The 26,794-nt window shown below is 50.1% G+C and overlaps 1 protein-coding gene across 2 annotated transcripts in view; it reads left to right on the forward strand.

Annotated features, from left to right (window-relative positions):
- Positions 1 to 26,499, forward strand: part of ASCC2 (activating signal cointegrator 1 complex subunit 2) — a 43,178-nt gene extending 16,679 nt beyond the window's left edge. For both annotated transcript variants that reach the window (XM_086682112.1, XM_086682113.1), the window contains 15 exons: positions 2,125 to 2,192; positions 3,144 to 3,254; positions 4,336 to 4,448; positions 9,221 to 9,295; positions 9,710 to 9,817; positions 10,062 to 10,130; positions 10,286 to 10,360; positions 11,734 to 11,914; positions 13,337 to 13,551; positions 14,464 to 14,583; positions 20,188 to 20,281; positions 20,371 to 20,501; positions 21,050 to 21,152; positions 22,916 to 22,995; positions 23,467 to 26,499. In XM_086682112.1, the coding sequence (XP_086538238.1) occupies positions 2,125 to 2,192; positions 3,144 to 3,254; positions 4,336 to 4,448; positions 9,221 to 9,295; positions 9,710 to 9,817; positions 10,062 to 10,130; positions 10,286 to 10,360; positions 11,734 to 11,914; positions 13,337 to 13,551; positions 14,464 to 14,583; positions 20,188 to 20,281; positions 20,371 to 20,501; positions 21,050 to 21,152; positions 22,916 to 22,995; positions 23,467 to 23,638 (1,715 nt within the window). In that variant the 3' untranslated portion in view covers positions 23,639 to 26,499. The remainder of the gene's footprint in view (positions 1 to 2,124; positions 2,193 to 3,143; positions 3,255 to 4,335; positions 4,449 to 9,220; positions 9,296 to 9,709; positions 9,818 to 10,061; positions 10,131 to 10,285; positions 10,361 to 11,733; positions 11,915 to 13,336; positions 13,552 to 14,463; positions 14,584 to 20,187; positions 20,282 to 20,370; positions 20,502 to 21,049; positions 21,153 to 22,915; positions 22,996 to 23,466) is intronic.
- Positions 26,500 to 26,794: the final 295 nt, after the last annotated feature.

A 26,794-nucleotide genomic window follows, 5' to 3' on the forward strand; every position in this document is an offset into this window, starting at 1 on the left:
GCTCCAGGCTCTGGGCTGTCAGCACAGAGCCCGACACAGGGCTCAAACTCATGAACTATGAGATCATGACCTGAGTGAGCCGAAGTCAGACGCTTAACCAACCGAGCAATCCAGGCACATCCTTTCTTTCTTTTTAAGTTTGTGTATTGTGAGAGAAGGAGGGAGAGAGAAATTGTGTGCGTGCGTGAGCATAGGGAGAGGAGGGGCAGAGAGAGAGGGAGAGGGAGAGGGAGAATCCCAAGCAGGCTCCACGCTCGGTGTATAGCCCAATGTGGGGCTCGAAGTCACGAACCATGAGATCATGACCTGAGCCAGAATCAAGAGTCAGATCTTTAACCAACTGAGCCACCCAGGCGCCCCCCACTTTTTTTTCCCCTCTGGGTTTCCATACTGCTTTAGCCTGAGAAGGTTGTCCCTTACTTCTTAACAGTTTCTTTGTGAAACTGAAAGTCAGAACTTCACTGTCACTGGATCAGATAAAGGAGAGGAAAGAGTCAGTTGTGAAATGTGATGTTTTGATGCTTGTAAAACATCCCTGTTACTCAGGCTTAAGCACTAGAAGGATTATAAGAGAGGGCCTTACCCCATGCCAGGTAGTCAGGATGTGGTGGGGTCCACCATGTGGTATGGGGTGAGGAGGGAGACCTGCTCCTAATGCCTGGGTCAGGAGGCACTGCCTGGAGAAGGTGACACCTGCCTTAGGGTGAACTTAGCTCTGAGAGGTCACTCCAGGTGGAGGGAGGGGATGGGGCTTGTTCTCTGTGGTTGAAGAGGTATGAGAGAGGAATGCAAGGCAGGAAATGGGGAGAAGGTGGCTGGAGATGCCAATGGGGCCAGATCTCACATGGCCCTTTGTGCTGTGGTCAGGAGTTTTGACTTGACCTTGAGGATACCTTTGGATAGGAGGGTTTTGTGAGAAAGAACAGAGTTTGGTGGGGAGACAAGACAGTTCAGTCTCTCCCTGCCATCAAGTTTAGGATGCACAGATGGTCAGGGAGTACCTTTATGGGTTGAGGGGTCAGCACCCATCTGGAGGTGGGATGCACTGAGCAAGCTCAAGCTGCTAAAACTCAGTTTTCTGGAATGAAGCAATGAAGTGGCATCCAAGAAAGTGTTTACAGAAAGTCCGGCTACATAGTGACTTGCTTACTCACCCAGTCCCATCTGGCCTTTGATCTCATTGATTTTTCAAATCCTTTGAGATGGGGCAAGGGCTGCAGGGTTTTCATTAAGGAAACTGAGGACACACCTGCCCAAAGACAAAGGACTCGTAGAATTCAGCACATCCTGACAGTCGCCCAGCCTCAGACTTTAGGATCACGGTGGGATGAAGAACCCTGGCCTCTTCTTAAGGGTGTTGGCATTTTGCATTGTCATGCCTCCTAGTTTGCTGTGATTTTTTCTCCTTCCCTTGCCATTTGGGCAGCCGGAACACTTGGTTTCTGTTCCAGTTACCATATGCTCTAACCTACGTACTCACAGCAGCCGCACTCGGAGGTAGTAAACATTCGGAAAGGAGTTTTGTTTTTTGAGAACAACTGCAAATGTGTGGTAACCTTAGCTCGAGATGTCTTTCAGGCCTCTCACCTTGGAAGAGGATGGATTAATATGGCTAGCATATTCAAAAGCAGAGGGTAAGAGAATTTCCAGACAAATTTCTCCTTAGAGTCTCCTCACATTATTAGAGGTGTGGCCTGGCAAGAATCCTGGATTGTAGCCTCCAGGTTTCTTAAGCAAAGAGATCATATCTTCTAATTTTCCTGGATGACTAACTCCCACTTCCAAAGCCAATGCTGTCATACAAGGCACGGTGCCCAAATGTGATCACTCCCTGGGGACATCAGGGCGAGCTGGTTTGACCAGGGCAGGCCTTTTATGTAATTCGCTAGGCAGAGGTGCTTAAAAGGTTAAATTGTACTGAGTAAAGTCCCTCCCTCATGCTGGGGAAGTTTCTAGGCTGGGCCAAAGCTCTGTGCCAGCAGGGCCTGGGGCCAGGACTGCTCTAGTGCAGACAGGCTTAGGAAAAGGGAGAAAGGTCACAGAATATGCTGGCAACCATTTGTAACGTGTCCTCTCCTCCCCCACCATCTTTTCCCAATTCCTACCTTTCTCTTCTCTTTTCAGGGAACATCTTTATCCAGCAGCCAAGTTACTATAATGACCTGGATGAAACCATGCCCACCATCCTTCAGGTACCAGCTCTCAGCCCTGCCCAGATCCCTTCTCCAACCCTGGACTTTCCTGGAAGAGCCCAGGAGAAATGCTTACTCCCTACCTCTCTCCAACCCCATCTCCAGACAGTCGCTGTGTCCTGCCCCTTAGCACACACTTTCAAATTCACCCTTTTTCCCTCTTGAACAGAACTGAAATCTAAGGGCTGTCTAGCACTCATACAAAAAGAGCTTGGCTTCTATTGTGTGCTGTTCGCCAACAGCCATAAGTCTCTAAGGTTACCCGTTTAAGATACCTGTGTTTCTCAAATAAGAGCTTTAAAGTTCTATAAAATTGTTTTGTAAGATAATGTTCATTGTAGAAAATTTGGAAATGATGGAAAAAGAAAACAGAAAGAGGAAGATTAACCCATAATCCTACCACCAAGAGATTCCACTATTCACGATAACTTTTAAGGTAGTTACGTGCTAGCATACTTAAGACGGTGCAATGGGTTAAAGACTTACACGATTTTACGATGGACCGTTTTCTCCTCACCGTTGATTTGCCTTTGATTTCAATATAGTTTCCATAAATTGCCATCTTCAGAGAATCCAAAACATATAATATATTGCTAAATATATTTTTTTCTTTTTTTTTTCTGTATGTATCTTAAATTATTTATTATGATACATTTGCCCAACATATCCATTCAAGTAATATCTGCAGGATTCTGGGGGCTTTCCATACATTTTGTCTTTTTAATCCTCACCACAGTCCTGTAAGAAGAATAACCCCCATTTTTACATTTTCCCATTTTACAGTTTCCACTCTGCCCTGCATCCCATCATTGTCTCTGGTTTCATGGGAACACTAGCATATATTCCAGAGATTCCAAGACAGCTTTCAGATCACTCATCCCAGACTGCAGGTCATGAGTTCCAGCTGTTGGTTTGACAGGATGTGAGAGAGCCTTTTCTTGTGTTTCACAGGTTTTTAGCAATATCCTCCAGCACTGTGGTTTGCAAGGGGATGGGGCCAGCGCCACACCCCAGAAGCTTGAGGAGAGGGGCCGGTTGACCCCCAGCGACATGCCTCTCCTGGTGAGGTTACCCTTCAGCCCAGCCTTTGTGGCTAGCAGGGGATCTGGCAGCTGCTTCCCATGCTTGTGGCCCTTTTTACCCAACTCCATAAACAGTTATTCCCATCACACAGGTTTAGACCATATCAGCAGGCTTTTTTTTTCTCTGGGAGCTTCATTTATGGAGTAGTGGAAAGAACAGGGAACTAGAGTTCAGAGGATGGGAGTTTAATCTTCATTTAGTTCAGCACAATGAGCTCATTCGTGTTATTCATTGAGCCCTGCGTTCGTTCAGCGAATTTATACTGAGGAGCCCCCAGCATGTGCTGAGCCTTCAGGATAAAACAGTAGGCAAAAGCAGACATGTGCCTGCTCTCATGGAGCTTACAGTCTGAGACAGAGGTAAATACTTAAGGAGCCTAGATATGCATCAGGCCTTGTGCTAAAAGTACAGTAGATAGAGCAGGAAAGAGGCAGCCATGAGCTGCCCTCCTGGAGCTTCCAGTCTTGTGGGAAAATAGGCATTAAACAAGTGTTTCAGACAGACACACACTGAGTACTGTGGGAACAAGTCATTTTACCCCTCTGAACCTCAGTTTCCTTCTCTGTAAAACAGAGATCCTAACAACTGCTCAGCCTCGTTTTTAGAGTTGTCACGAGACTCAGGGATGTGTATGAGAAGGTATTCCATGTTCCATCCTCTTCAAAATGTACGAAAGGTATGGGCTTGTTATTGTCCTCAGTGGAATGTGCTTTCTGTGTGGGACCACAGGCGTTGTCTTCAGGTTCAGGGGTGGTTCTCCTTCAGCTTAGAAGAGAGAACTATATTAACCTAGACCTAGAAGTAACCCCAGAGCTCACTGGGTCAATGCCCATTGGAGCTAAGGTAGCAAGACCTGAAGCAGGGAGATTGAGTAACTTGTACAGATCACGCTCCTAGAGATGGAACAACCAGGCTTTGCACAGACATCTGGTCTTCTCTTCCCCTGACAAGGTATCTGCCTGATGGCTCCCACTGGCTTTTGTCAACTTTGTCTCAGACCCACTACAGAGCTGTGTATGGGGGCAGAGGAGAATAATGCAGTGTTTTCTTTTGGCAACAGGAATTAAAAGACATTGTTCTCTACCTTTGCGATACCTGCACTACACTCTGGGCCTTTCTGGATATCTTCCCTTTGGCTTGCCAAACCTTCCAGAAACATGACTTCTGTTACAGGTACAGTAGTAGTTCTGATTGCTGAAGTAGAGGTTCTCGTTGGCATCCTCATTCAGCAGATATTTACTGGGTACTTAGAATGTGCCAGGCCCTCTTCCAGCCTGGGCATACAGCAGTGAAGACGACAGATGAGGCTCCTGCTTGTGTGGAACCTGCATTTTATTTATTCATTTGTTTGTTTGTTTATTGTTTTTTAACTTTTGTTATTTCTTTTAATGTTTATTTATTTTTGAGAGAGAGAGAGAGAGAGCACGAGTGGGGTAGGAGCAGAGAGAGAGAGGGAGGCACAGAATCTGAAGCAGGCTCCAGGCTTTGAGCTGTCAGCACAGAGTCCGACACGGGGCTCAAACCCATGAACTGTGAGATCAGTGACCTGAATTGAAATCAAGAGTTGGGCGCTCAACCGACTGAGCCCCCCAGGCTTTCCAAGCCTGCATTTTAGAAGCCTTCCCATTTTTAGCCAAGAACTCAGTAAGGGAGGGAATAAAAAAAAAACACCAACCAAGAATAGGGCAGTGTTAATTCAGTTCTGTTCTTTCAAAGCCCCTATCATGGGCAGGCACAAGGGAGTAACGGACAATAAGAATTGGTCTGAGGACTTCAGCATCTAGTCTAGAGCACACACAGAGAGACATTCAGATTTGCTCACTTGTGGGGCCAGCTGTTGTGGCCATATTATGAAGTGCTCTGGGAACACAGAGGAAGGAGGCAAAGTTCTGTCTGGTGAAATAAGAGGTTTTAAGATGCCCTTTAAGTGACATCTGGAAGAATGAACAGGAACCTTCCAGAAAGAGTAAGATTACAGTGGTAGGAAGGGCATTCCAGGCAGGCAGAGTACAGGTGGGAAGGCCCAGAGAGTGTCCAGGGAGTGCCAGGAAGTGGAGTGGGATGAAGCAGGGCCTGGGGCAGTAGGAAAAGGAGCAGGTAAGGAGAGTCTCCGGAGAGGTTGGTAGAAGTCAGATTGTGAGGAGTCTTGAACTTGCTCGCGGGGAGTGGGGCCTTTATTCTGTAGGCAGTAGGGAGCCCCTGGAAGATTTATTCGAAAGGAGTTCTAGAAAGATCCTGCCAGGATGAGGAAAGATATAGAGGAGGATATGAGTAAAGAAAGATATAGGGAGAGAGACCCTCCTTGCCCACTGGCACCACAAGCATCTGTCTGCTCCTTGTGCGGTGAGAAAGGGGTGCATGGCTTGGCCTGGTAACCTGCATGTTGCCTGGCAACAGTGGGGATTGGCTTGTTCTCAGTGGCCTCTGGCTGTTGCTCTTGCCAGGCATCATCTATCCCCACCACTCGCAGGAGCCTCTGGGAGCTGCCCAACTCTGTCCACTCAGCCGTTGGTCCATTCAGTCATTTACTTGCCCATTCAACAAAACATTTATCTAGTGCTGACATGTGCCAGAGATGGCAGCTGGTGCTCTGACCCCTCCTGGATCTCCTCAGCTCGTGAAAATCAGATGTGAGGACTGATCAGCCTCCCAGAAGATGTTAGAATAAAGCACCAATCAGCACTCTCTCTGGAAGAAAGGGGTTAGAATGGGCCTGTAGCTGTCCACTTTTTGAGAAAGGTATCTTTTCTCATGGTTAAAGTGGCATAAACTGGCAAATGCTCATAAGAAATTTGGAAAATTCTGGAAGGTAGAAAATTAAAATCACCATGAGAGATCAGGCTGTTCTTAGGATTTTGTACCCTGCTTATCTTCACTTATCATAGGAATTTTCTTTCTTTTCTCTTTTCTTTCTTTCTTTCTTTCTTTCTTTCTTTTTCTTTCTTTCTTTCTTTCTTTCTTTCTTTCTTTCTTTCTTTCTTTCTTTCTCTCTCTCTCTCTCTCTCTCTCTCTCTCTCTCTTTCTTTCTTTCTTTCTTTCTTTCTTTCTTTCTTTCTTTCTTTTGTAAACTCTACTCCCGATGTGAGGCTCGAAATCATGACCCCATAATCAAGAGTCACATGGGATGCCTGGGTGGCTCAGTCGGTTGAGCGTCTGACTTTGGCTCAGGTCATGATTTTGCAGTTGACAGGTTTGAGCCCTGCATCAGGCTCTGTGCTGACAGCTCAGAGCCTGGAGCCTGCTTCAGATTCTGTGTCTCCCTCTCTCTCTGCCCCTTCCCTGCTCATGCTCCGTCTCTGTCTCAAAAATAAATAAACATTTAAAAAAAAAAAAGAGTCACATGCTCTACCAACTGAGCCAGTCAGCTTCCCCCACAGGCATTTTCCATTTTGTTAAAGCATCTTCTCAAAATGTGGCACAGATTGCTTTTGAAAGGGTCTTTGGAAATGGAGGGTAATTTTTGGAAGAATTGACTTTCCTGCAAGGGTCAGTGAAGGCAGGGGAGTGGCTCCACCCATCTTGGGGTGAGGAGGAAGAAAGGAAAACACTGTTGCCTGCAAGTGGCACTGCCTTTGACCCACAAACAGAAACAGCCTGGGGCTGGCCCACCCTGTTCACGCGGTGCTGGAGGCCAAGAACGCTGGCTGAGCAAATGCAGCAAGCTCGGTCCCCGCAACTCTCTGGAAGGGGCTACGGCCACCACACAGCTCTACGGCTAATCCTCTCACAACAACCTCCGTCCTCTCAGATATCCTCAAGTATATTGGAGTATCTCTCTCTGTGGCTTAATTTTATGAATGAATAATACAGTCACATGGTTCAAAACTAAAAAGGTATAAAATATATAACGAGGGGCATCTGGCTGGTTCAGTCAATAGAGCGTATGACTCTTGATCTTGAGGGTCGTGAGTTCAAGCCCCACATTGGGTGCAGAGCTTACTTTAAAAAAATGCATTAAAACAACAACAAAAATATGTATGTATGAACATATATAGTAGGGAAGGGGGAGAGGAAGACTTTTTGTTATATATACATGTACGTATACATAGACTCACATGCACATAGTACATATATAATGTGTATACATATATGTATGTAATGAAGTCTTCCTTTTCCCCTTCTTTAGTTCTGTTCCTCACGTATAACCATTGTTGTTAAGTTTTTTATGTGGGGTTTTCCGGAGATATGTATATAAATACACATATACAAGTAAATACGCACATTATATATCACCCCCTCTGCCTTTTAAATTAACTGCTGACTTATGAGTACTGTATGTATTTTTTTACATTTTTAAAAAATGTTTTATGTTTATTTATTTTTGAGAGAGAGACAGAGCATGAATGGGATAGGGGTAGAGAGAGAGAGAGACAGAGACAGAGAATCCGAAGCAGGCTCTAGGTTCTGAGCTGTCAGCACAGAGCCCAACGCAGGGCTCAACCCACGAACTGTGAGATCATGACCTGAGCTGAAGTCGGATGCTTAACCACCTGAGCCACCCAGACACTCTGCATTTTATTTTTAAATTTAATGTGTATCAGTACACAAAACATCCTCAATCTTTGGTATGGCTAGATAGAATTCCATTGTACTGTATGGAATGCCAGACCCCATAGATCGACCTTTAGATTTTTCTTCAGTTGTTTGCTATTACAGAAAAATGTTACAAAGAATAACTGCACATACATCATTTTGCACCTTTGCAAGTATATCTGAGGAATATTTTCCTGGAAGTAGAATCACAAGAACAGATGGTTTGTGCATTTTTAACTTTCACAGATCTCGCCAAATCGCCCTCCATAGGGGTTGTTCCAATTTACCTTCCCACCAGCAATGTATCCTGGCAACACCTGAATCTGTTTGGGCCAAATTGCCCTCTCTTTTTCTGGGTGCCATGCTGTGGTCCTAGTAAAGCCTGTCTCTTTGGGCCTAGTTACCCTCTGCTGTGTACAGGACTACACTAACCTAGAAGTTGCCAGAATTCAGCCAGTCGGTAGTTAAATGTTTATAGAGTACCTGCTACAAATTCAGCATCATCTTAGGCACTAAGGCTACTGTTCTGGCTTTGGGAAGCTTAAGATGTTCAGAGGAAGAATTAGACTGCTGAAGAGAGGTGGCTGTGTTTTAAGTTGTAAGAGTAACATGTTCTGAGTGCCGTGCACCTAATTCCAGGAAGAAGTCACGTGGGTAAGCATGATCTGGGAGCCTGTCGCTGGGATGGAGAGTTTGAATTTCAGTTGTGATGGGGGGTGAGTGTGAGGTTGTTGAGGTGAGAAGCAAGGTCGGCTACTCCATGCTAGCTATGGATGTACCAGAGAGAGGAGCTACAGTCTGATGTCATAGGAAGTAGGGAGCTACTGGCAGGTTTGAACCAACAAAAAGAGTGACCTTGGGTTTTTCTCAAACCTCACTGAATTCTGAGTAGCTCATTGCTACTCTAGCTCATTGCTAGGATGAGCCTACCTGGGTTTTGGTTTCCCAGTGAAAGGGGAATGTAGCTGCAGGTCACTTCTTTTTTTTTTTTACATTTATTTATTTTTGAGAGAGTGAGACAAAGTGAGAGTGGGGGAGGGGCAGAGAGAGGGAGACACAGAATCTGAAGCAGGCTCCAGGCTCTGAGCTGTCTGCACCGAGCCCGATGTGGGGCTTGAACCCACAAACCATGAGATCGTGACCTGAGCCGAAGTCGGACGCTTAACCAAATGAGCCACCCAGGCGCCCCATAGCTGCAGGTCACTTCTTGAGGCTTTTCCTGGACCATCCACAGCAGGCCAATCTAGGGTAAACTTAGGGAAGAGCCAGGGAGTTTCTGGGAGAAAATTATTGTGGTGACAACTGGGGAGCAAGAAATGGGCCTTCCCGCTTCCCGTGGTTTGCTTTGATTTTCTGATGAAGTGTGGTGTTTATGAACTAATCTTGCCTTTTCCCCATGTGTACCTCCACAGACTAGCTTCCTTTTATGAAATTGCAATTCCCGAACTGGAGTCTGCAATTAAGAAGAGGAGGCTTGAAGATAGCAAGTGAGCCGGGGCCAAAACTAAGCACGTTGTTGTGGGAGAGAGAGGCCCTGCCTTCCCCGGGCTTTAACATCCCTATCTCTCAGACAAGGAAGTGGCACCATGGACTGTGCAGCTCTAGCTTCAGTGTCCCTACCTAGCAGCCTCCTGGCCCCTGCATCCTAACCTTTTCTCTCCGCTGTTGCTCTAAGCTCTTGGTAACTGGCATACTGGTTCCCCACCCACTGTTTAAACTGAGAAGCGGCCCTGGAATCGGCTGGTCTCTCAGGGCCTGTAACCCTTTGCTGACAGTGACTCGTGAGGCTTTCTCAGCTCTGGAGAGGGACACCTGCAGCTGTTGAGAATAAGCTCCCTTCAGACCTTTTAATCTCCCAAATCTCAGTTTTTGTTTTTTTTTTCTCTCGGGGGCATTCAAAGGCTGCTAGGTGACCTGTGGCAGAGGCTGTCCCATTCCAGGAAGAAGCTACTGGAGATTTTTCACATCCTCATGAACCAGATTTGCCTCCTCCCTGTCCTGGAAAACAGGTGAGCCCTCAGGAGCAGCTTCCTGGGTAGAAGAACCCCTCCCCAAGCCCAGCAGAGGTATTTCCCTCATGTCATCTGCCCCCTTCCCTGCTCTGGGATTGCTGAGCAGAGATGGGGAAAGAGACAAATGCCTCTTTCCTCCAACTGGCCTGGGGCCTTGCAGAGGGGCAGGGCAGACAGCAGGGAGGGGAGTTATAGATCCTTTGCATCGAATGAACTCATCTTCCCTGGTGTCCTGTTCCAGCTGTGACAACATTCAGGGCTTCATCGAAGAGTTCCTGCAGATCTTCAGCTCCTTGCTGCAGGAGAAGAGGTGAGTGTGGCCGAGCGGGGACCAGTCCACACGAGGCCTTACATCCCAGAGCCTCTACCATATGCTCATCATGGTCTAAGGTTCTGGGATTTGTGGTTGGGCAGCAGACCAGTTTGCCCCAGCCCTGTCCCTTCCATCTGCTCTCTGCCTGGCAGGTTCCTCCGGGACTACGACACACTCTTCCCTGTGGCCGATGATGTCAGCTTGCTACAACAGGCCTCAGCAGTCTTGTATCCTACCACAGCCACTTGACAGGACCTGGCCTGGCCAGGTTGGAGTTGGGCTGCTAGGACCCAGAGGAGCAGAGGGAGGTTTATCCCCAGAATACTCGGGTCAGCCAGTTTTCCCCAGAGGCCCACCAAAGTCCCAGCCCCTGTTTCTGGAGGAGATGACTACTCGGATCCTCGGAGCTGGGTGGGGTAGTGTCCTGCATTCTTTAGGCGTTTACTGAGTGTCTGGGCCCATGTGACCAACGTGGACTCAGCCCCACTGTCACAGACCTCATTGCAGGAGAGGAGACAGACAAGTAAACAAGCAGTTGAAGTGTCATATGGGAGAAATCAAGAGGACAGGAAAGCCAAGGAAGGCACCTAACCCTGCAAGCTCAGGGAAAGGCTGTGAGATGGAGGGGCTCTCCAAGCCGAGACCAGCAGAAGAAATTGGAGGTGGCCAATCCCAGAGCTAAGTGTTCCCAGTGGATGGAGGACAGAGAGGCCCATCTGAGGAGCCCACAGACATTTTGTGTAGATCTCAGGGTGGGGCTGGGGGCTTGGGGTCTAGTGGGAGGAGGCTGTGGCATGGCAGATGAGCTGGGGATGAGCAGACCTGCACGGCTCTGGGATGACTCTCACTAAGAAGTTTGGACTCTATCCTACAAGCACTGGGGTGTCATGGGAGAGTGTGAAACAGAGAGTAACAGGGTCAGTTTTATACTTTGGAAAAGCTCTGTCTGGCACAGGGAGGAGAAAAGACTGACCTGAGACTTCTGTGAGGCCCAGGGGCTGGTGAGGATACTGTTGCTGGCATCCAGGGATGGCCGGGGGGCGCTAGGTTAGAAGTGGAAGGAGGGAGTCTAGGGCAACTCCCAGATGTCTGGCTTGGCAGTGCCCAGGGTGGTAGAGAGGGAGGAAGGACAGGGAGGAGGGCCTGTGGGCCATTTTGGAGGCTGGGCTAGATTGCGCAGTCTTGCCTTAGGGATACCCTATGGGCCCCCTTTGCAGGAAGCCCTCAGTAGTCAGACAGGAAGCCCCTTTGGCAGTGACCCCATCAGGCAGGCCCTCCTCCTGGGGGGTCAGTGCAGAGGAGGTGCTGCTGGCTCCTCCAATTATCAAGTCCTAGGATGCCCCTGGCCCTGTCTTCATCCAGAGCTGCTTTCTGCTGAGTGACAGGTACTAGGTTTCAAGGCTAGCGTGGCCGTGGTCTGGCCTCTTTCCCCAGGCAGCCCTGGTACCTGCAATGCCCACTGGGTACGGCCCAGATAGCCCCTAACACAAGTCATAGGGTCAGATGCGGAGGCAGGATTGAGAAATTATGTTGCCTTAGAGCTAGAGAGGCAGAAAAGGCTTTGGCACCGGAGAGAGAGACACCTTAACGTGTGTCACAGGGACGAGACTCGGACTGCCTACATCCTCCAGGCAGTCGAAAGTGCTTGGGAAGGGGTGGACCGACGGAAAGCCACAGATGCTAAAGACCCACTGGTGGCTGAAGACCCTAATGGGGTCATTGCGATGGTGGAACCAGTCAGTGGACCGTTCTCACATCTGGAAAACTCAGAGGAAGAGGAGGTATGTGTCTGGAGCAACATTTTCCCCTGCTTCCCCTGCCCCTTCCAGGAAACCTGTCCCTCCTTTGTTTCAGCTCTCAGAGAAAAAGGTTTCTTTTGGAATTGACAGCCCTGAGCCTGCGGGTCAGCTCCGTGCTGCCTTTAGAGAGTCTGCAAGTCCCTTCAGCTGCCAAACCCCCATTTCTCCTCTGTAAAATGAAGTGATGGAGCTTTTTCCACGTGAAATCCTTCCCAGAGCTCTCCTCTAAACAGATCACCATGTAGCTGCTTTGGATGCAGTGGAGAGCAGCGTCTGGTCTCACTGCTTAGCCAGCCTGGACGCCCTGCCGTGGGACTGCAGGGCTCCACTAAGCAAGTGTGGAAGCCTCTGGTGCTCCAGGCTCTTCCAGAACTCGCCAAATCTATGGCCATACAGATTGCCCACTGAGCCCAGGACTCTTCCCTGCAAGTTGGGAGGCAGTGTGACATAGGGATTAAGACCACAGTCTCTGTGGGTCTCTGGGGTCAGACAGCTCAGGGGTATACCCTCGTTCTGCCACTCACCAGCTCTGTGGCTGGAGGCATATCACTCACATCTAGCCTCTGTTCCCCATGTCTAAGGTGGGGATAATTGCCATCCCTGCCTCCACAAGGTTGTTGGGATTCCCAGAGCTATTGGGTGCAGTGCCCCAAGCCTGGCTGGCCCTATGCACTATTAACAGATGCTGCTCTCCTTCCTGTGTTAGACTCAGGCCCTGTGGCTGTCACAGGGCCTTGGAAAATGACAGTCCCCTCCACTCTTCCCACCTTCTTCCCCATTTGGCTTCTCTGAGACACGGATGATTTTTATTGTTGTTGTTTTGATTTTGGAATTTCCTTAAATGAAAATCCTAACAGAATTAAGCCGCATCAAGCAGGATATGAACTGAATCCCCCTCATTAAAAAGAATATAATCAAAGGGGAGCAAAGCCCGTACAGTCCAGGGCTGGTGGTTGCTGTTTCTCTCCAACATCAGCCATTAACTTGTTAGAGTTGGAAAAGGATTAGTCGAAGCCACAGCCATTTGTGGGGTGCCTGGTCTTCTCCAGGCACCATGCTCAGCCTTATTCTCTTTGAACCGTCTGAAACAACTCTGTGAGGTAGAAGGCAGTACTCCCATTTTACATGGAAGAAGCTGGGGTTCAGAGAGGGGAAGTGCCCTGCCCCAAATCACACAGCCAGAAGTAGCTCAACCACTAAGTCATAGAGCCACTCCCTCTTCACATGGTTTCAGGAATTGGAGACTCAAGAGACCTGGGCCACTTGGCTGAGATCTTGGCCCAGGAATGGCAGGGCCAGGACTCAACCAGGTCCCCTGATTCCTAGTCCTGTGGTATTTGAGGTCTGTTTCCTATCACCCACTTGGTCTGGCCTTTCCCTCCTTCACGGTAGCTCTCTCCACAGTGTATGGGGGCAGCTGCTCCCTTGGGCCCCCCTGTGTGTGGCGTGGAGCTGGACTCGCTCATCTCCCAAGTGAAGGACCTGCTGCCAGATCTTGGTGAGGGCTTCATCCTGGCCTGCCTGGAGCATTACAGCTACAACCCGGAGCAGGTGATCAACAACATCCTGGAGGAGCGGCTGGCCCCTGCCCTCAGCCAGCTGGACCGCAGCCTAGACAGGTGGGAGAGATAGGTGGGAGGGGGTTCATGGCGCCCAGGCTGTCTCAGGGCCCTGGCCAAAGGTGCTCTGGGGGCCATGTCAGGGCCCCTTCTTAGCTTCTCTGCTTCCCACACCTGTGCCAGAATTCTGCCTTCTCTCTCTTCCCTACAGCAGTGTTCCCCAGCCATTTAAATGAATGGCCTCCTTGGGAACACATCAGAACTTTAGGCCCTCCCGGAGGTTCTCACATGCCCCCTGCAGGGGAGAGAGTGTGCACAGCTGGACATTGCAGCTGCTCCTTGCTGGAAGGCCCATCAGAAATGTGGGATGTGACAAAGGGGTTGCTGAGCCTTTTGGAGCTCCAAAGTCTCTGGCTTGCCCCTGTCATTGGCACCTTTCCAGTAGATTCCTGAAGGAGGATGGCCAGAGCTTCTCACTTTCTTCATTCCTACCCTTTCTGAGTTTGACCCATTGCTCCTCTGAAGGCCTGTGGAGCAGCAGGAATGAGTGCACAAATGGGTGTTTCTTCCGCAGACAGACGATGTTTATTGAATGAATGAAGTTAGCTCTGCCTTTGTACAAGTACCTTGGCCACTTTGTGCCCATTTTACAGAGGAGGGCACTGAGGCCCAGAGAGGTCGAGTGATCTTAGCTACCTATGTTATAGGACTCTTGTGAGTGTTCAGTGAGGGAGGGAACTTTTGAGAAAATCTCTGAATGGCACATGGGACTGAGGGGGAACTTTGTGTCAGGCATGGCTGCATACCCAGGTAGGGGCCAGACAGGGCAGGTTTTTTAGATCGTGTCTCATGTGGCTGTTGAAGGGGAGTAGAGAATCTGATGCATGTAACATGGTTCGGGTCAAGAGAGCACAGGTAGACATCAGCTGACCTTTCTCCCTTGAATGGATTTCTCTGTCACCCCCACCCCAGACAGGTGAAACCAGACCCGACACCCCTGCTCACATCTCGTCACAACGTCTTCCAGAACGATGAGTTTGATGTGTTCAGCAGAGATACAGTGGACCTGAGCCGGGTGCATAAAGGCAGGAGGTGAGTGCAGTGGGCTTCAGCGTGCCAGGCACCCCAACTCTGTAAGTGCAGTGAGAAAATTGAGAGAAACTAAGGACTCCGTGTTTACAGAACTGGCTTGAGTTTTGGCTCAGCGTCCCCCCAAGCAGTCCAGGACCTGTGTGCTCCCAGCAGGCAGGAGCAGGTTCTCTGATACTTATATGGTAGGCTCTGACTCTGACAGGGTGTTTTTTTGTTTTTTTTGTTTTTAATGAATCCCCTTGTTGATAGCAAAAGGCCAAAGGGACCTAAACTGTTCCCCTCTTCCCTTCCTACATCTTGGGATGTGTCAACCATCAAATCTCTGGGTGATAGAGCTGAGCAGTACTTCCTAGAAGCTGCTCCTCGACCTGATTTTCTCCATTCTGTGGCAAAATGAGAAAACTAAGGACCTGTACTAAGTCAGCTTTTCAGAAGGTGAACATACTCAATTTTAAGGTCTTTCTACTTATTTTTAGTTTATGTCCTTCCTACTTTTTTTGGCATTGAAAAGTCCATTTATGATTTATTCATTCATTCAACAAATATTTGCCTGGTGCTCATGGCATACTAGGCCCTGGATTTATCAGGTGCTGGAGGTGTAGTGGACAGTGAGACAGACATGGCCACTGCCCCTGTGGAGTTTTCACTAATCACTTTGTCAAACAAGCAAAGTAAAATTGCAAATATAATAGGCACTATAAGGTGCAGGTGTGCAGACTTCTGAACCTCTGGTAGAGGATTCAATCCAGAGAGGAAAGCTTGAGGAAATGACATGGGACCAAGAGTGGAAGTGTGAGGAAGGGCCAAAGGGCCAATTCTGTAAAGAGCGGGGAAGGAGAAACTTTCTAGGAAGAGTGAAAAACAGAGGCAATGGCCCCGAGGTCATGGGGAACATGATGAGGGTCCCATGAGCTGACATGTTTTGGAAAGATCACCTGGCTTTGGAATGGAGGCCCACTGGAGGGACCAAGAGTCAGTAGTGATGATAGAGAGTTCAAGAGAAATGAGTAACTCTTGGCAACACTATGCTAGCCCCTAGAGTTCTACTAAATTGTATTGGTTCATGAAATCCAGAAATCTGGGAATTGCTGGACGAGTACAGCCTGCCCTCCCCCCATTGTATATATGGAGACAGCAAGGTTCAGAGAAGGGCAATGGGGGACCTGCCCCCTTCTTGCGATAGGAGCCCCAGTGGCAGAATTACAAGCTGCTGCTTTGGTGAGGGCCCCATGCTGGAAGCTTGGCTGGCTGAGGGCTTTGGGGAGCGGGCGCAGGGCAGCTATAAAGCCATCTGGCTGGCTGGACAGGAAGCATTTGTAAACTGCTTAGTCACACACGTTGCGACATCCCCAGATCCCAGGCAAGAGATGTTATCCTGCATCCGTGGCCACTGTTCCAGGTCTGAATGACCCTCTGCAGGTTCTGTTGTGGAGAAAGAGGCAGATGAGGAGGGCCGGGCCCTGCTCCTAGGGCACTACAAGCTGCCAGGTGGAAAGTCTAGGAGGCAAATGTTTACTGAACTCCTTGTGCTGGGTAGCCCAGGGGCTGGGATTGCAAAGAGGCAAAGCCTCCATTCATGTGTTCATTATTTACTTATTAATTCAGCAAATATTTATTAAGTGATCTACTAGTGCCAGATCCTGTGCTAGATACCAGGGAGACAAGGTGAGCAGGGCACCCGGGCCTCGCTCTCAAACGATGCAGAGACTATGGGAAAGATTTAAACCATTAAACAAGTAGTGACAGAGTGGGAGAGATGCCGGGGTGGGGCATACAAGGGCCTCCATAGGGACTCTTGTCCTAATCTGGGCAGGGCAGTCAAGGGGCACATGAGAAAAGTAGCACAAGGTCACACTTGAGTTACAATGTGTGTATGGGTTAAATCAGATAGGATGCACTCAGTGGCTCAAGTAATAGGGAAACCTGTCCCTTGTACGAAAGGGAGTTGCAAGGTAGGTCTGTCTAGGTTTGGTTAACCTGTGGTACAGCCTCATCATCAAGGATACATCTTTTCCATCTCTGCGAGCTAGTTCCTTCGAAGCCACTGGGTGGCCACAGCTGTTTCAGCTATGACCTCCAGAAATGACAGTGCCAAGAGGAAGTCTGGACCAGGTCTTCCTGTGTTTCTCTTATAGACCAGGAAGCCTTTCCTAGAAGTTTCCAGACGCCACTCACATCTCAGTGGGGAACTGGGTCACAGGGCCAAGGTCCAGGGCTCCAGGAGAAGGGGGAAAGGTGGAAAGACCTGAACCAAATGAGGGTGTGTTAGGAGTGGGGGTGAGGTAGAGGGTGGCTGTTGGGTAGAGGCCAAGCACATGTGCTGCAGGTATATCATAGCTACATGAAGGAGGCGGTGTGTATAAGGTGGGATCCCATAAATTCCTTGGACTGAACAGTGGTACCCTGGAAGATTATGAGTGTTCTCCCTCAAAACAGGCTCTATGGCCAAAAAAGTCTGTGCGCTTTCTTCTTGGTGAGTCACAGAGCACATTAGCACATTAAAGGCTCTGATAAGTCCTGCAGTAAAAAGAAATAGGATTCATTTTGTTGAGCCCAGCATGTGCCAGGTTCATTTCTAGTCATCATCTTATTTCATCCCTGGGATGCAGAATTAAGATTTGGCAAGGAGAGGCACCTGGGTGGCTCAGTCGGTTAAGCGTCTGATTCTGGTTTCGGCTCAGGTCATGGTCTCGTGTTTCGTGAGTTCGAGCCCTGCATCAGCCTCTGCACTGACAGTGCAGAGCCTGCTTGGGACTCTCTCTCTCCTACTCTCTCTGCCCCTCCCCTGCTCACTCTATCTCTCTCGAAATGAATAAATAAACTTAAAAAAAGACTTGGCAAGGATAAGAAGTTTGCTTGTGATCGCACAGCTCAAGAAGTACCCCAGCAGACTTGAGTCAGTAGACCTGTGTTCTAGCACTGTGGCTCTGCTGGTAGAAGCTGTGTCACCTTGGGAAAGTTGCTCTGCCTCTTGGGTTTCCTTACCTATAAAAGGAAGGGTTTGTTGCCTCTACACGTCCCTTAGAAGTTCAGAGGTGGCAGTCACGCCCCTAAGGGCCAGTTTGAGTTGGGCCTTGAAGGATAGGCCGGAAGAAGTGAGGAGGGGAAGAGTGACTCAGCTTCAGGGAAGCCCACACATTCCCTGGATTCCCTGAGGAAGCACCTGCTCCGAAGAAATCTCTGAAGCCACTGTTGCCTGTGTTTCCAGACTTGACTGGAGTTTAGGCCTCAGATGAATCTTTTCCTGGCTGGTTTTGACCCTCACTTTTCTTTTCCTTCCTGGCTCCAAAGGGGGCTCATGGGACCAAAGCTGCACCTCCCTGGATGGGGATGCCCAGGGCACCAGGCTCCTCTGTCCCTGCCTGTGCCCTCTCCCAGGACCCTGGGTGGGTGGAGTTTGCAAGGCTTCTCTGGCCCTGCCAGGGAGCCATATAACTAGAGGCCCACAGTGGGGCCAAGAACTAGGGACTGGATGGACCAGGAGCTGTGGGATGTGGCAAAAGGACAGTGATACTTCTCATTCATCCTTGGACGCCTGGCTCAGCACAGGCCCTGGCACCTGGTAGGCCCTCAGGAAATGTATGTGGAGTGAGTAGACGTGTTCCTTCCAGTGGCACTAAACACCCGGGCCCCCTTCACTTGCTCTCTCTTCTCCAGCCCCACCCAGCCTGGTGAAGAGAGCCAGGTAGGAGCCAGGGCCACAGGCACAGGCCCCTTTCCTGGCGTCATACAGAATTTCCCTGTGGACCAAGAATTTTCCCTGGTCTAGATCAAATGCCGCCGCCCCCCCCCCCCCCCCCACCGCTGACCACCACCTCACAGGGCCTCCATTTCCCACCCCTTCTCCCCCCACCCCCACCAGCTAGACCCCCTAAGCCAGGGGGTCTTGTTTCCAGGGCATGCTTGCGTCCATTCAGCACATTTCATGTTAGCTGCCATTTGCCTGCGACCCTCACTGGACTGTGAGTTCCGTGAGGACAGATCCAGATCTTCCTCTTTTTTGAATCTCTCCCCAGCTCAGCCTTAGTACCCTCCCTGGCATGTAGTAGGCCCTTAGTAAAAACTACTGAAGGAAGCCAAATCCTGGCCTGCCCCAAGCTCCCAGGCAGATAGCCTGAGAGACTCAGACCCCTGTCCCTCCCTGCACCAAAAGCCAGTTAATAGAAGATTTTAATGGAAGCTGTCTATGACTTTGTATCTCTTCTTCTTTTTCTTCTTCTTCTTCTTTTTTTCCCCCTACCTTTGATACATTCCAGAAAACTGATTTCACAGCTAAGCTGGATTTTCTTGCCTGGCATCTCATATTGATTTTCCCCTGCAGGGCTAGAAACTACATTCCACAGGCCTATGTGTGAGACAAGCCAGGTTTTTCTACAGATTTGCAAAGCCACAGTCGAGAGGCCTCAGTCTCCACTGAGGCTCCGCCACAGTTCATTGATCCCAAACAGGTCCCTCTCCTTCCCTCCACCACACCCAACGTTCCTCACCTGTGATAGAACAGGAGTTTAACTTTTGGGCTTTTTCTTCCAATGCAAACTGACATAGACGATTGAACTGTGGAACAGATAGAAGGTCACCGTGAGGAAGCAGGGGTAGGAGGAAAAGGGCAGGACCCCTGCTTGCCCCTCACACCCCAGAGGTCCCCTGTCGCTCCCCTGAGCTCAGTTAGAAGGTCACATATGGCCTTTCTCTTTCTTTTTTTGTTTTGTTTTGTTTTAATTATTTTTTTGAGAGAAAGAGAGAGAGAGAGAATAAGCGGGGGAGGGGCAGTGAGAAAGAGGGACTGAGGATCCCAAGCAGGCTCTGTGCTGACATCAGAGAGCCTGATGTGGGGCTCAAACTCACAAACCATGAGATCATGACCTGAGTTGAAGTCGGATGCTTAACTGACAGCCATCCAGGTGCCCCTGGCCTTTGTCTTTCTTAAATTTTTGTTTTCTAAAAGGTTCAAATAATGCCAGGAGTAACCATTGTCATTTGGTGGGGGACTTAACTAGCCCTCTCTGTGCATTGACTTATGTAAATTATATGCACTCATAGGAACAGCTTGTTTGGCTTGCTTTCTGTCTTTTATACAAATGGGATCATACCATATACATTTTTCTGCAGCTTGCTTTTTTCCTTGGGAATAAGTCTTAGAATTCTCTCTGCATCAGCACAAATAGTTGAATGTCATTCTTGATAACTGCCGCCTGGCATTCTGTAATAAAGATGTGACACATCATTTGGCCATTTCACTTGTGATGGACACTAGTTGTTTTCTATTTTTCGCTGTTACAAACAACACTGAAAAGAAAATTCCGGATCAGACCTCTTAATGCTCAGGGCCAGCGTTTCCCTCGGGTGGGTGCCTCAAAGAGGAATTTCCTGGCCAAAGGGCGGGCACATTTTACATTGCAACAACTGTTTTGGAATGCCTCCCAAAGTGGCTGGACCTGGTCACGTGGGCACTCCCAGCGGTGAGTCCCACCTTCCCACACCCCTGCCAGTGTTTGATACCACTTGTCACAGTTTGTGCCAGCCTGAGCCCGTGGTGCTTTGGACCCTGGCACTTGCAGCCTTCAAAGCCTCATGGTTTTCTGCGCTGTCCCCTCGCAACTCCAGGAAGGAGGAGAACACGCGGAGCCTGCTGAACGACAAGCGGGAGGTGGTGGCACAGCGGCAGCGCTACGAGCAGTACAGCGTGGTGGTGGAGGAGGTAGGTGGCCCCAGGCCGTTGGGCCTTCGCCAGGTGGGGGAGAATCGGCCAGCCCTGGGCCCCTCGGCCCCACGCTTCTGCTGTTGCAGGTGCCGCTGCAGCCAGGTGAGGGCCTGCCCTATCGCGGGGATGACTATGAGGACGAGTACGATGACACGTACGATGGCAACCAGGTGGGCGCCAACGATGCTGACTCGGATGATGAGCTCATCAGCCGCAGGTGAGGCCGCAGGGCAGCTAGAGGGCGGAATCCCAGGGGCACAGCGATTCTCCCAAAGCCTCTTGTGTACACAGCTGGGGAGACCAAGGCCCTGATTACGTGAGCAAGTCAGTGGTAGAGCCAGGGCCCAAACCGAGGCCTCTTGACTCCTGGTCCAGTGCTCCCTCCACCCCCCGCCATTCCCTTGGCCATTTGGCCCAACCCATCCTGAGTGGGGCAGCATTAATTTGTTTTCAGGCAGTCATTTTACATTGTTCTTTTTAACTGCAGAAAACTCTCCCCAATAGAACCTTACAGAGATTTCCCAATGCAGATAAAAGCAGAGCTGCCCCAGCTCTGGCTAAGCCCCCATATCAGACTCTGGTACCCTCAGAGGGTCCGGGGACTGGAACAAAGCTGGCTTGAAAAGCACTTTGGTTTTTTTCCAGCTGCCTGAGCCCATCCCCATCCTGACAGCCCCCTCTCACCCAGCCTGATTCCCTCCTCCCTGAGGCTCCCTCTCCAGGTTTAATCTAGTCTTTGATCTCACTTTCTCTCTAAACCCTCAGGCCCTTCACCATCCCTCAGGTGCTGAGAACCAAAGTGCCTGGAGAAGGGCAGGAAGAGGACGAAGACGAGGAGGAGGAGGAGGCTGAGGACGAGGCTCCCAAGGTACCTCAGTGGCAGGTGGCAGATGAAGGGGAGGGTGTCGTTCTGAAGGGCAGATTGGGAGCACCGTGCCCCTGCTTGCCTGCAGCTGGCTTTCAGGCAGCCCCAGCATCCCTGCCCAGGAGAAGAGGGGCTCCTTCAAGCCTGAGATGCCCACTTGGAGAGTTGCTGGCTTAGAACTCCCCTCCACTACTCAGTGGAGGCTCAGGGGCCAAGCCTTTGAGCTGCTGGGTTCATGAGGCCCAGGAGCCTGGGGGCCGAGAGAGGGGCAGGCAGTTCTTGGCCACCATGCTCAGGATGCCAGTTCTTAAACTCACAGAGGTGTTAGAGCCCAAGGGCCCTTGGGGTCATCTGGGCTGGTGGGTTTGCAAATTGTATTTTTTAGCAGCTGAACTTTTTCTTCAAATGAAATCTTAACTAGAACCTCAGCATATGAAACAGATAAGGGCCAGATTGCTCAGCTTGAACCCGAGTGGCACCCTGGGACCCCCTGTATCCCCTCATGCCCTCCCACCAGGGTGACAAATTCAGATGTGTCCAGGCCAGGCTACCAGCATAAACGAGTAGCGGGTCCTGATGGAGACTGTGACTAGTGGAACAGAAGTACACATACCCTCTGCCCAAGGGGCTCCTCATCATAAATGTAAGCCTAGGGCTTCCAGGGCTTTCCCTTCTTCCCAGGCAAGAGTTCAGCCTGGATTTTTTTTAATTTTTTTTTTTCAACGTTTATTTATTTTTGGGACAGAGAGAAACAGAGCATGAACGGGGGAGGGTCAGAGAGAGAGGGAGACACAGAATCGGAAACAGGCTCCAGGCTCTGAGCCATCAGCCCAGAGCCTGACGCGGGGCTCGAACTCACGGACCGCGAGATCGTGACCTGGCTGAAGTCGGACGCTTAACCGACTGCGCCACCCAGGCACCCCAATTCAGCCTGGATTTTTATGTAAAATCTTCCAGTTTTCAAATGTTATCAGTTGTACGTGTGTGTGTGTGTGTGTGTGTGTGTGTTAACAGTACAGGCCACCAAGAGCTATCTGTGGTCCTTAGGCCACAGTTTTTCCTGCTGCTAGTCTGGGCTCCTTTGCTTGTTGACCCCTCCCCCTCCAATAAAATAGTCTTTGAGAGAAGGTACTCCCTTGGGGCTCCTGGGTGGCTCAGTCGGTTAAGCATCCAACTCTTGATCTCAGCTTAGGTCATGATCTCACAGTTTGAGAGTTCAAGCACCACATCAGGCTCTGTGCTGATGGCACAGAGTCGGCTTGGGATTCTTTCTCTTCCCCCCACCTTCTGTCTCTTGCTCTCCCCCCAATACATAAATAAAAACTTTAAAAAAAAGAGTGGGTACTCCCATAGCACGTTGGTGGTGGTGCTAGAGTGAGGACGAGTCAGGTCCCAGGGGCAGCTTTCTTGGCTTTCAAGACCCTATGTGGCCTCTCATGGTGGCCATCTTGGCCTGACCCCCATTTGTCATCCATGCTCCAACTATGGTCCACTCACCCCATCATGCCTATGCAGGAAGCCTCAGTCCCTTTAGCTGCCTCCCCATCACAAAAGAGGTGGGAGGGACGGAGGAGAGAGGCTTCAAATGGAAACCTTGGACCAAGCAAGGGCATCTCCTTCTAGGGCATCACCCTGCCATAGCCTGGCGTTCCCCCACTCCTAGCATGGAGACATCAACAAGATCCAGTCAGGCACAGCCTCACCACAGCTTTGGGAAATAGAGAGGCTCATGACTCTAGATTTTTTTTCTCCCTTCCCCTCCACAGCCCGACCATTTTGTGCAGGACCCAGCGGTGCTGCGGGAGAAAGCAGAAGCCAGGCGCATGGCCTTCCTTGCCAGGAAGGGGTGAGCATTGTAAAGCGCTGTTTCTGGTGGGAGGGGACCCATCCGGGAAGGGCTCAGCCAACCACCTAGGAAGCCCACACGTAAACCCTGAGTGCTTTACATGTATTAATTTAACCCTCACAACAGCCCTATGAAGTAGCCACTGTTATCATTATCCTTACTTTACAGAGGAAGAAACAGGCCCATCCCCATCCCTAAGCCCTCCTCTCCTTATTGTGGGCTGTGGTCAACCCACAGCGGGTCCTTCCCTCAGCCAGGGACCCATCCAGAGGCAAGGCTCAGAGAAGAGAATTCACTAGACACAGGACCGGCCAAAATCCCCACAGCCCTGCCCTTGCTGGTCTCCATTTCTTCTCCCACTGGAAGCTGGGACATGGGTTTCCTGGCCCAAGCCGTGTGTCCTCTCCCAGAGACCTCGGAGAAAGGCAGTGAGCTCTTCCCATCTCCTGGGGTGGGTTGTTCTTCCCTCAGGTACCGGCACGACAGCTCCACGGCAGTGGCCGGCAGCCCCCGGGGCCACGGGCAGAACCGTGAGACAACCCAGGAACGCAGGAAGAAGGAAGCCAACAAGGCGACGCGAGCCAACCATAACCGGAGAACCATGGCTGACCGCAAAAGAAGCAAAGGCATGATTCCATCCTGAGGCCGCCATGGCAGGGCCAGCCGGGAGGCAGCGGCACCAGACCTGCTGGGCTGAGTTACCATAGCCTTGGGTCTCCTCACCAGTTGGCCTCCTGCCAGGGCCCCAAGTTCAACTCCACCCCTCAACAGCCTCAGCTTTGCAGCCCCTGAGAAGGCCGCCTCGTCGTCCACCAGCCAGCCGTGAGCGCCTTCTTGCAGAACACACAGTGCCTTATCCCACAGCGGAAGAACCCCTGGGGCAGGAAGAACCCCAGCAGGCAAAAGGGATGGGGACAGAGCCCCAAGGCAAGCCCCACAAACCTCGTGCAGCAAGACACCACTTCTCTTTTACCCCGGACGGCAGGAAACCTGTAAATTTAAAAAACAAAAACAAAAAAGGCCTGCAAATAAAATTTTTGACCCTTTCAAGCAATGATCCATGATGTGCCCATGGCCCGCTCCCCCTGTATCCCATTCTTCAGTGACGGCCACCATCAGGAGAGCAAGAAAGCCGGATGATCACCCGCTCTTCTCATCAGCCTTTGGCGCTTGCGTCTCATTGTAACCCCTCCTGATGTTGCCCTGCTTTGCCGTGTGGTCCTGAGCACATCACTCCCTTGAGTATCCAGTCCCTGCTCGTGGAAGGAAGAGATAAAGGTGTAAGGTCCTGTGGTCCTTCAGTACCCTCTTGTTCAGTCCCTGCGACCTCCACCCAGGGAGGTAGGTACTATTTCCTAGTGTAGGTGAGGTATAGGTGAGGAAGGTGAGGCACTGAGAGCTGAAGCTGCCTGCCCAGGCAACAGCTAGGAAGTAGGAGAACAGGGATTAGACCCTCAGTCTGACCCCTGGTCTTTATAGGGTCCTAGACCCCCATAGGTGGTATCATCACCATGTCTTAGCTGACTCGAGGATGCCTTTCCAGTAACAGCCAAAACCTGAGCTTGGTACTTCCTGGTTGTGTGTACACTCCATCAAATCCTCCAAAATCAGGGGGTCAGAGACCAGAAGACACAAATGAGGTTGTCACTGCCAAGCCCTGTTGAAGCACTTGGACCTAGTTCCTCAAAACCTCCTCCCGGTGTGTGTGGGGGGGGGTGGGGGGGTGGGGGTGGGCAGGCAGTTGGTTCACAGTGTGGCAGCAGCTGGCAGGCATCCTGATTCCCGCCTCCCCCCACCCCCCCAGAACACTGCCAATCAACAGAGGATCAGCAGTGGGGTATTTGCTGGCCTGATCCTACCCAGCCTAGCCTGGAGTCCATCCATGGATCCAGGCCCCTGCCCAGCTGGACCTTGACAAATCACCGTAGATGCTTGTGCAATTTATTTGCACGTGGGTAGGATGAGTGTCTGGAGCAGCCAGGCAGACAAGCACTTGATGAATTGGTTTTGTTAGGTCAGCTGCACAAGTGAAAATCAATAGCAATTCCTCTGAGCCGCACCAGTTCTCCTGGTGCATTTGAGATGCAGAGCGGAGATGGGAGTGGTGTCTTCCCCTCGAGCTGCTGAATTAGGTGAGATCAGGCTGGGGGTCAGCCATTCTGACAGGCAGCAGGAAGACTCTGTTTCCTCCCAGAGGCATTTGCCAGGGACCATAGAGGCAAGAGTCATTTGTTTTCTCTCTCCCTGAGCTCCTCAGACCTAGCTCTTGTTCCTGGAGCAAGGTGAGGTGAGTCGGGGGAGCTCTGGGCTTTACCTACCTTACTTGTTACGGTTCACACAGCCCCGCTCACCTTCATTTTGTCATACGTAGCTCCTGACCGCTCGGAGCGGTGTTCAAGCCTCCTACTGGCATCCTGGTTTAAAGGATTTGAGAAGACAAACAATTTGTCAAATTTCCCAGAATGTACTGCTAGGTCAAACTGGATCTCCCTTGAAGAATTATGTTCTTTCTCATTTCAGATCTTGAGGGCACCCTTTCAGGGATGCTTTGCAAACACCTCACTCAGGATCATCCAGAACAGTGCTGGTCGGCACACCCGTTCACCTCTCAGGGCCTCAGTTTTCCCATCTGCAAAGTGGGTATATTGGTCCAGGTGAATGGTTTCCACCTGGTGCCAATTAAATCCTCTGAGGAGGCCCCAAGGTTTAAGATGAGCAATGGCACAAGTGTTACAAGTGAGGTGGGATGGGAGTCTGAACCCTGCTCACTTGATCACTGGGCCCCATCACCCCACTACTCCTAAGCAGGAATTTCTAAGTGCCTTCTCTACACCCTGTTAGAGAACATGACTATCACAGGCATTTCCTAGGAAGCTTGTACGACCTAGTGCCTCCAAGAGGACTTAGGACTTTGAGTGTCTTTGTTTCTAGCTCATGAGTGGCAATGATGGCAGACATGTTTGTTTGAACAGTGCTTCTGTGCCTCTGTGAGATAGGTAGGGCAGAGCCTGCCGTTGATAAGAAGGGACCCGGGAGCCCAGGGAGGGCAATGAACTTGTCCAAAGCCCATGGCAAGTTAGCAGCAGAGCCTGGATGCAGATCCTTTTTGAGTTCCAGGTGCAGTCTGGAAAAGGAAGTGATTGGCAAGAACCTGCCTGTCCCTGTCACACTGGGAGCTTGGGCTAAATAACACAGGGAAGGAAACAAACAAAACACAAAAGTAAACCCACCAAAAATGCAGGGGGGTGGTTATAGAGCCCCCTTCTTTAAAATGATGTCAATGAACTCTTAATAGCAATGTAAAAAACTAAATATTGACAAATAAGTTGTTTGAGTTTTTTTTGAAGAGAATAAATTGAATGGTAATGCATCATGATTGTGAAAATATTTTTTAAAAATTTGAATACAGACCAAGTCTGGAAAGGAATGTGCATAAATGAAAATGATGGTAAGACCATGATATTTGTAATGAGAATAAAAGCACTTACTGAGTACTTACCATGACTAGAGTATCTGCTGGGCGCTTTCCTTATGTTACCTTGTTTGATTCTCACAAGGTAGGTACAGAGGAGAAAATCAAGGTCAGAGAGGGTAGGTGACCTGCCTAACGTCCCACATTTGGCAGGTGACCAAGGAGGGATTCAGTCCCAGGATTGTCTCCTAAAGCCCATGCTCTTAACCCCTAAACCACATGCCATTCCTTTCTTGCCCCCACATCCTTATCCTTTTTACTGCTGTTGCTACAAAGGAGAAAATAACAAGTCAAATAGCTGCAGAACCGGAGGATGGGAAGTCCCGT

This window comes from Puma concolor, chromosome D3, assembly GCF_028749965.1.
Source record: "Puma concolor isolate L17-30 chromosome D3, mPumCon1.1.hap2, whole genome shotgun sequence".
Lineage (NCBI taxonomy): Eukaryota > Metazoa > Chordata > Mammalia > Carnivora > Felidae > Puma > Puma concolor.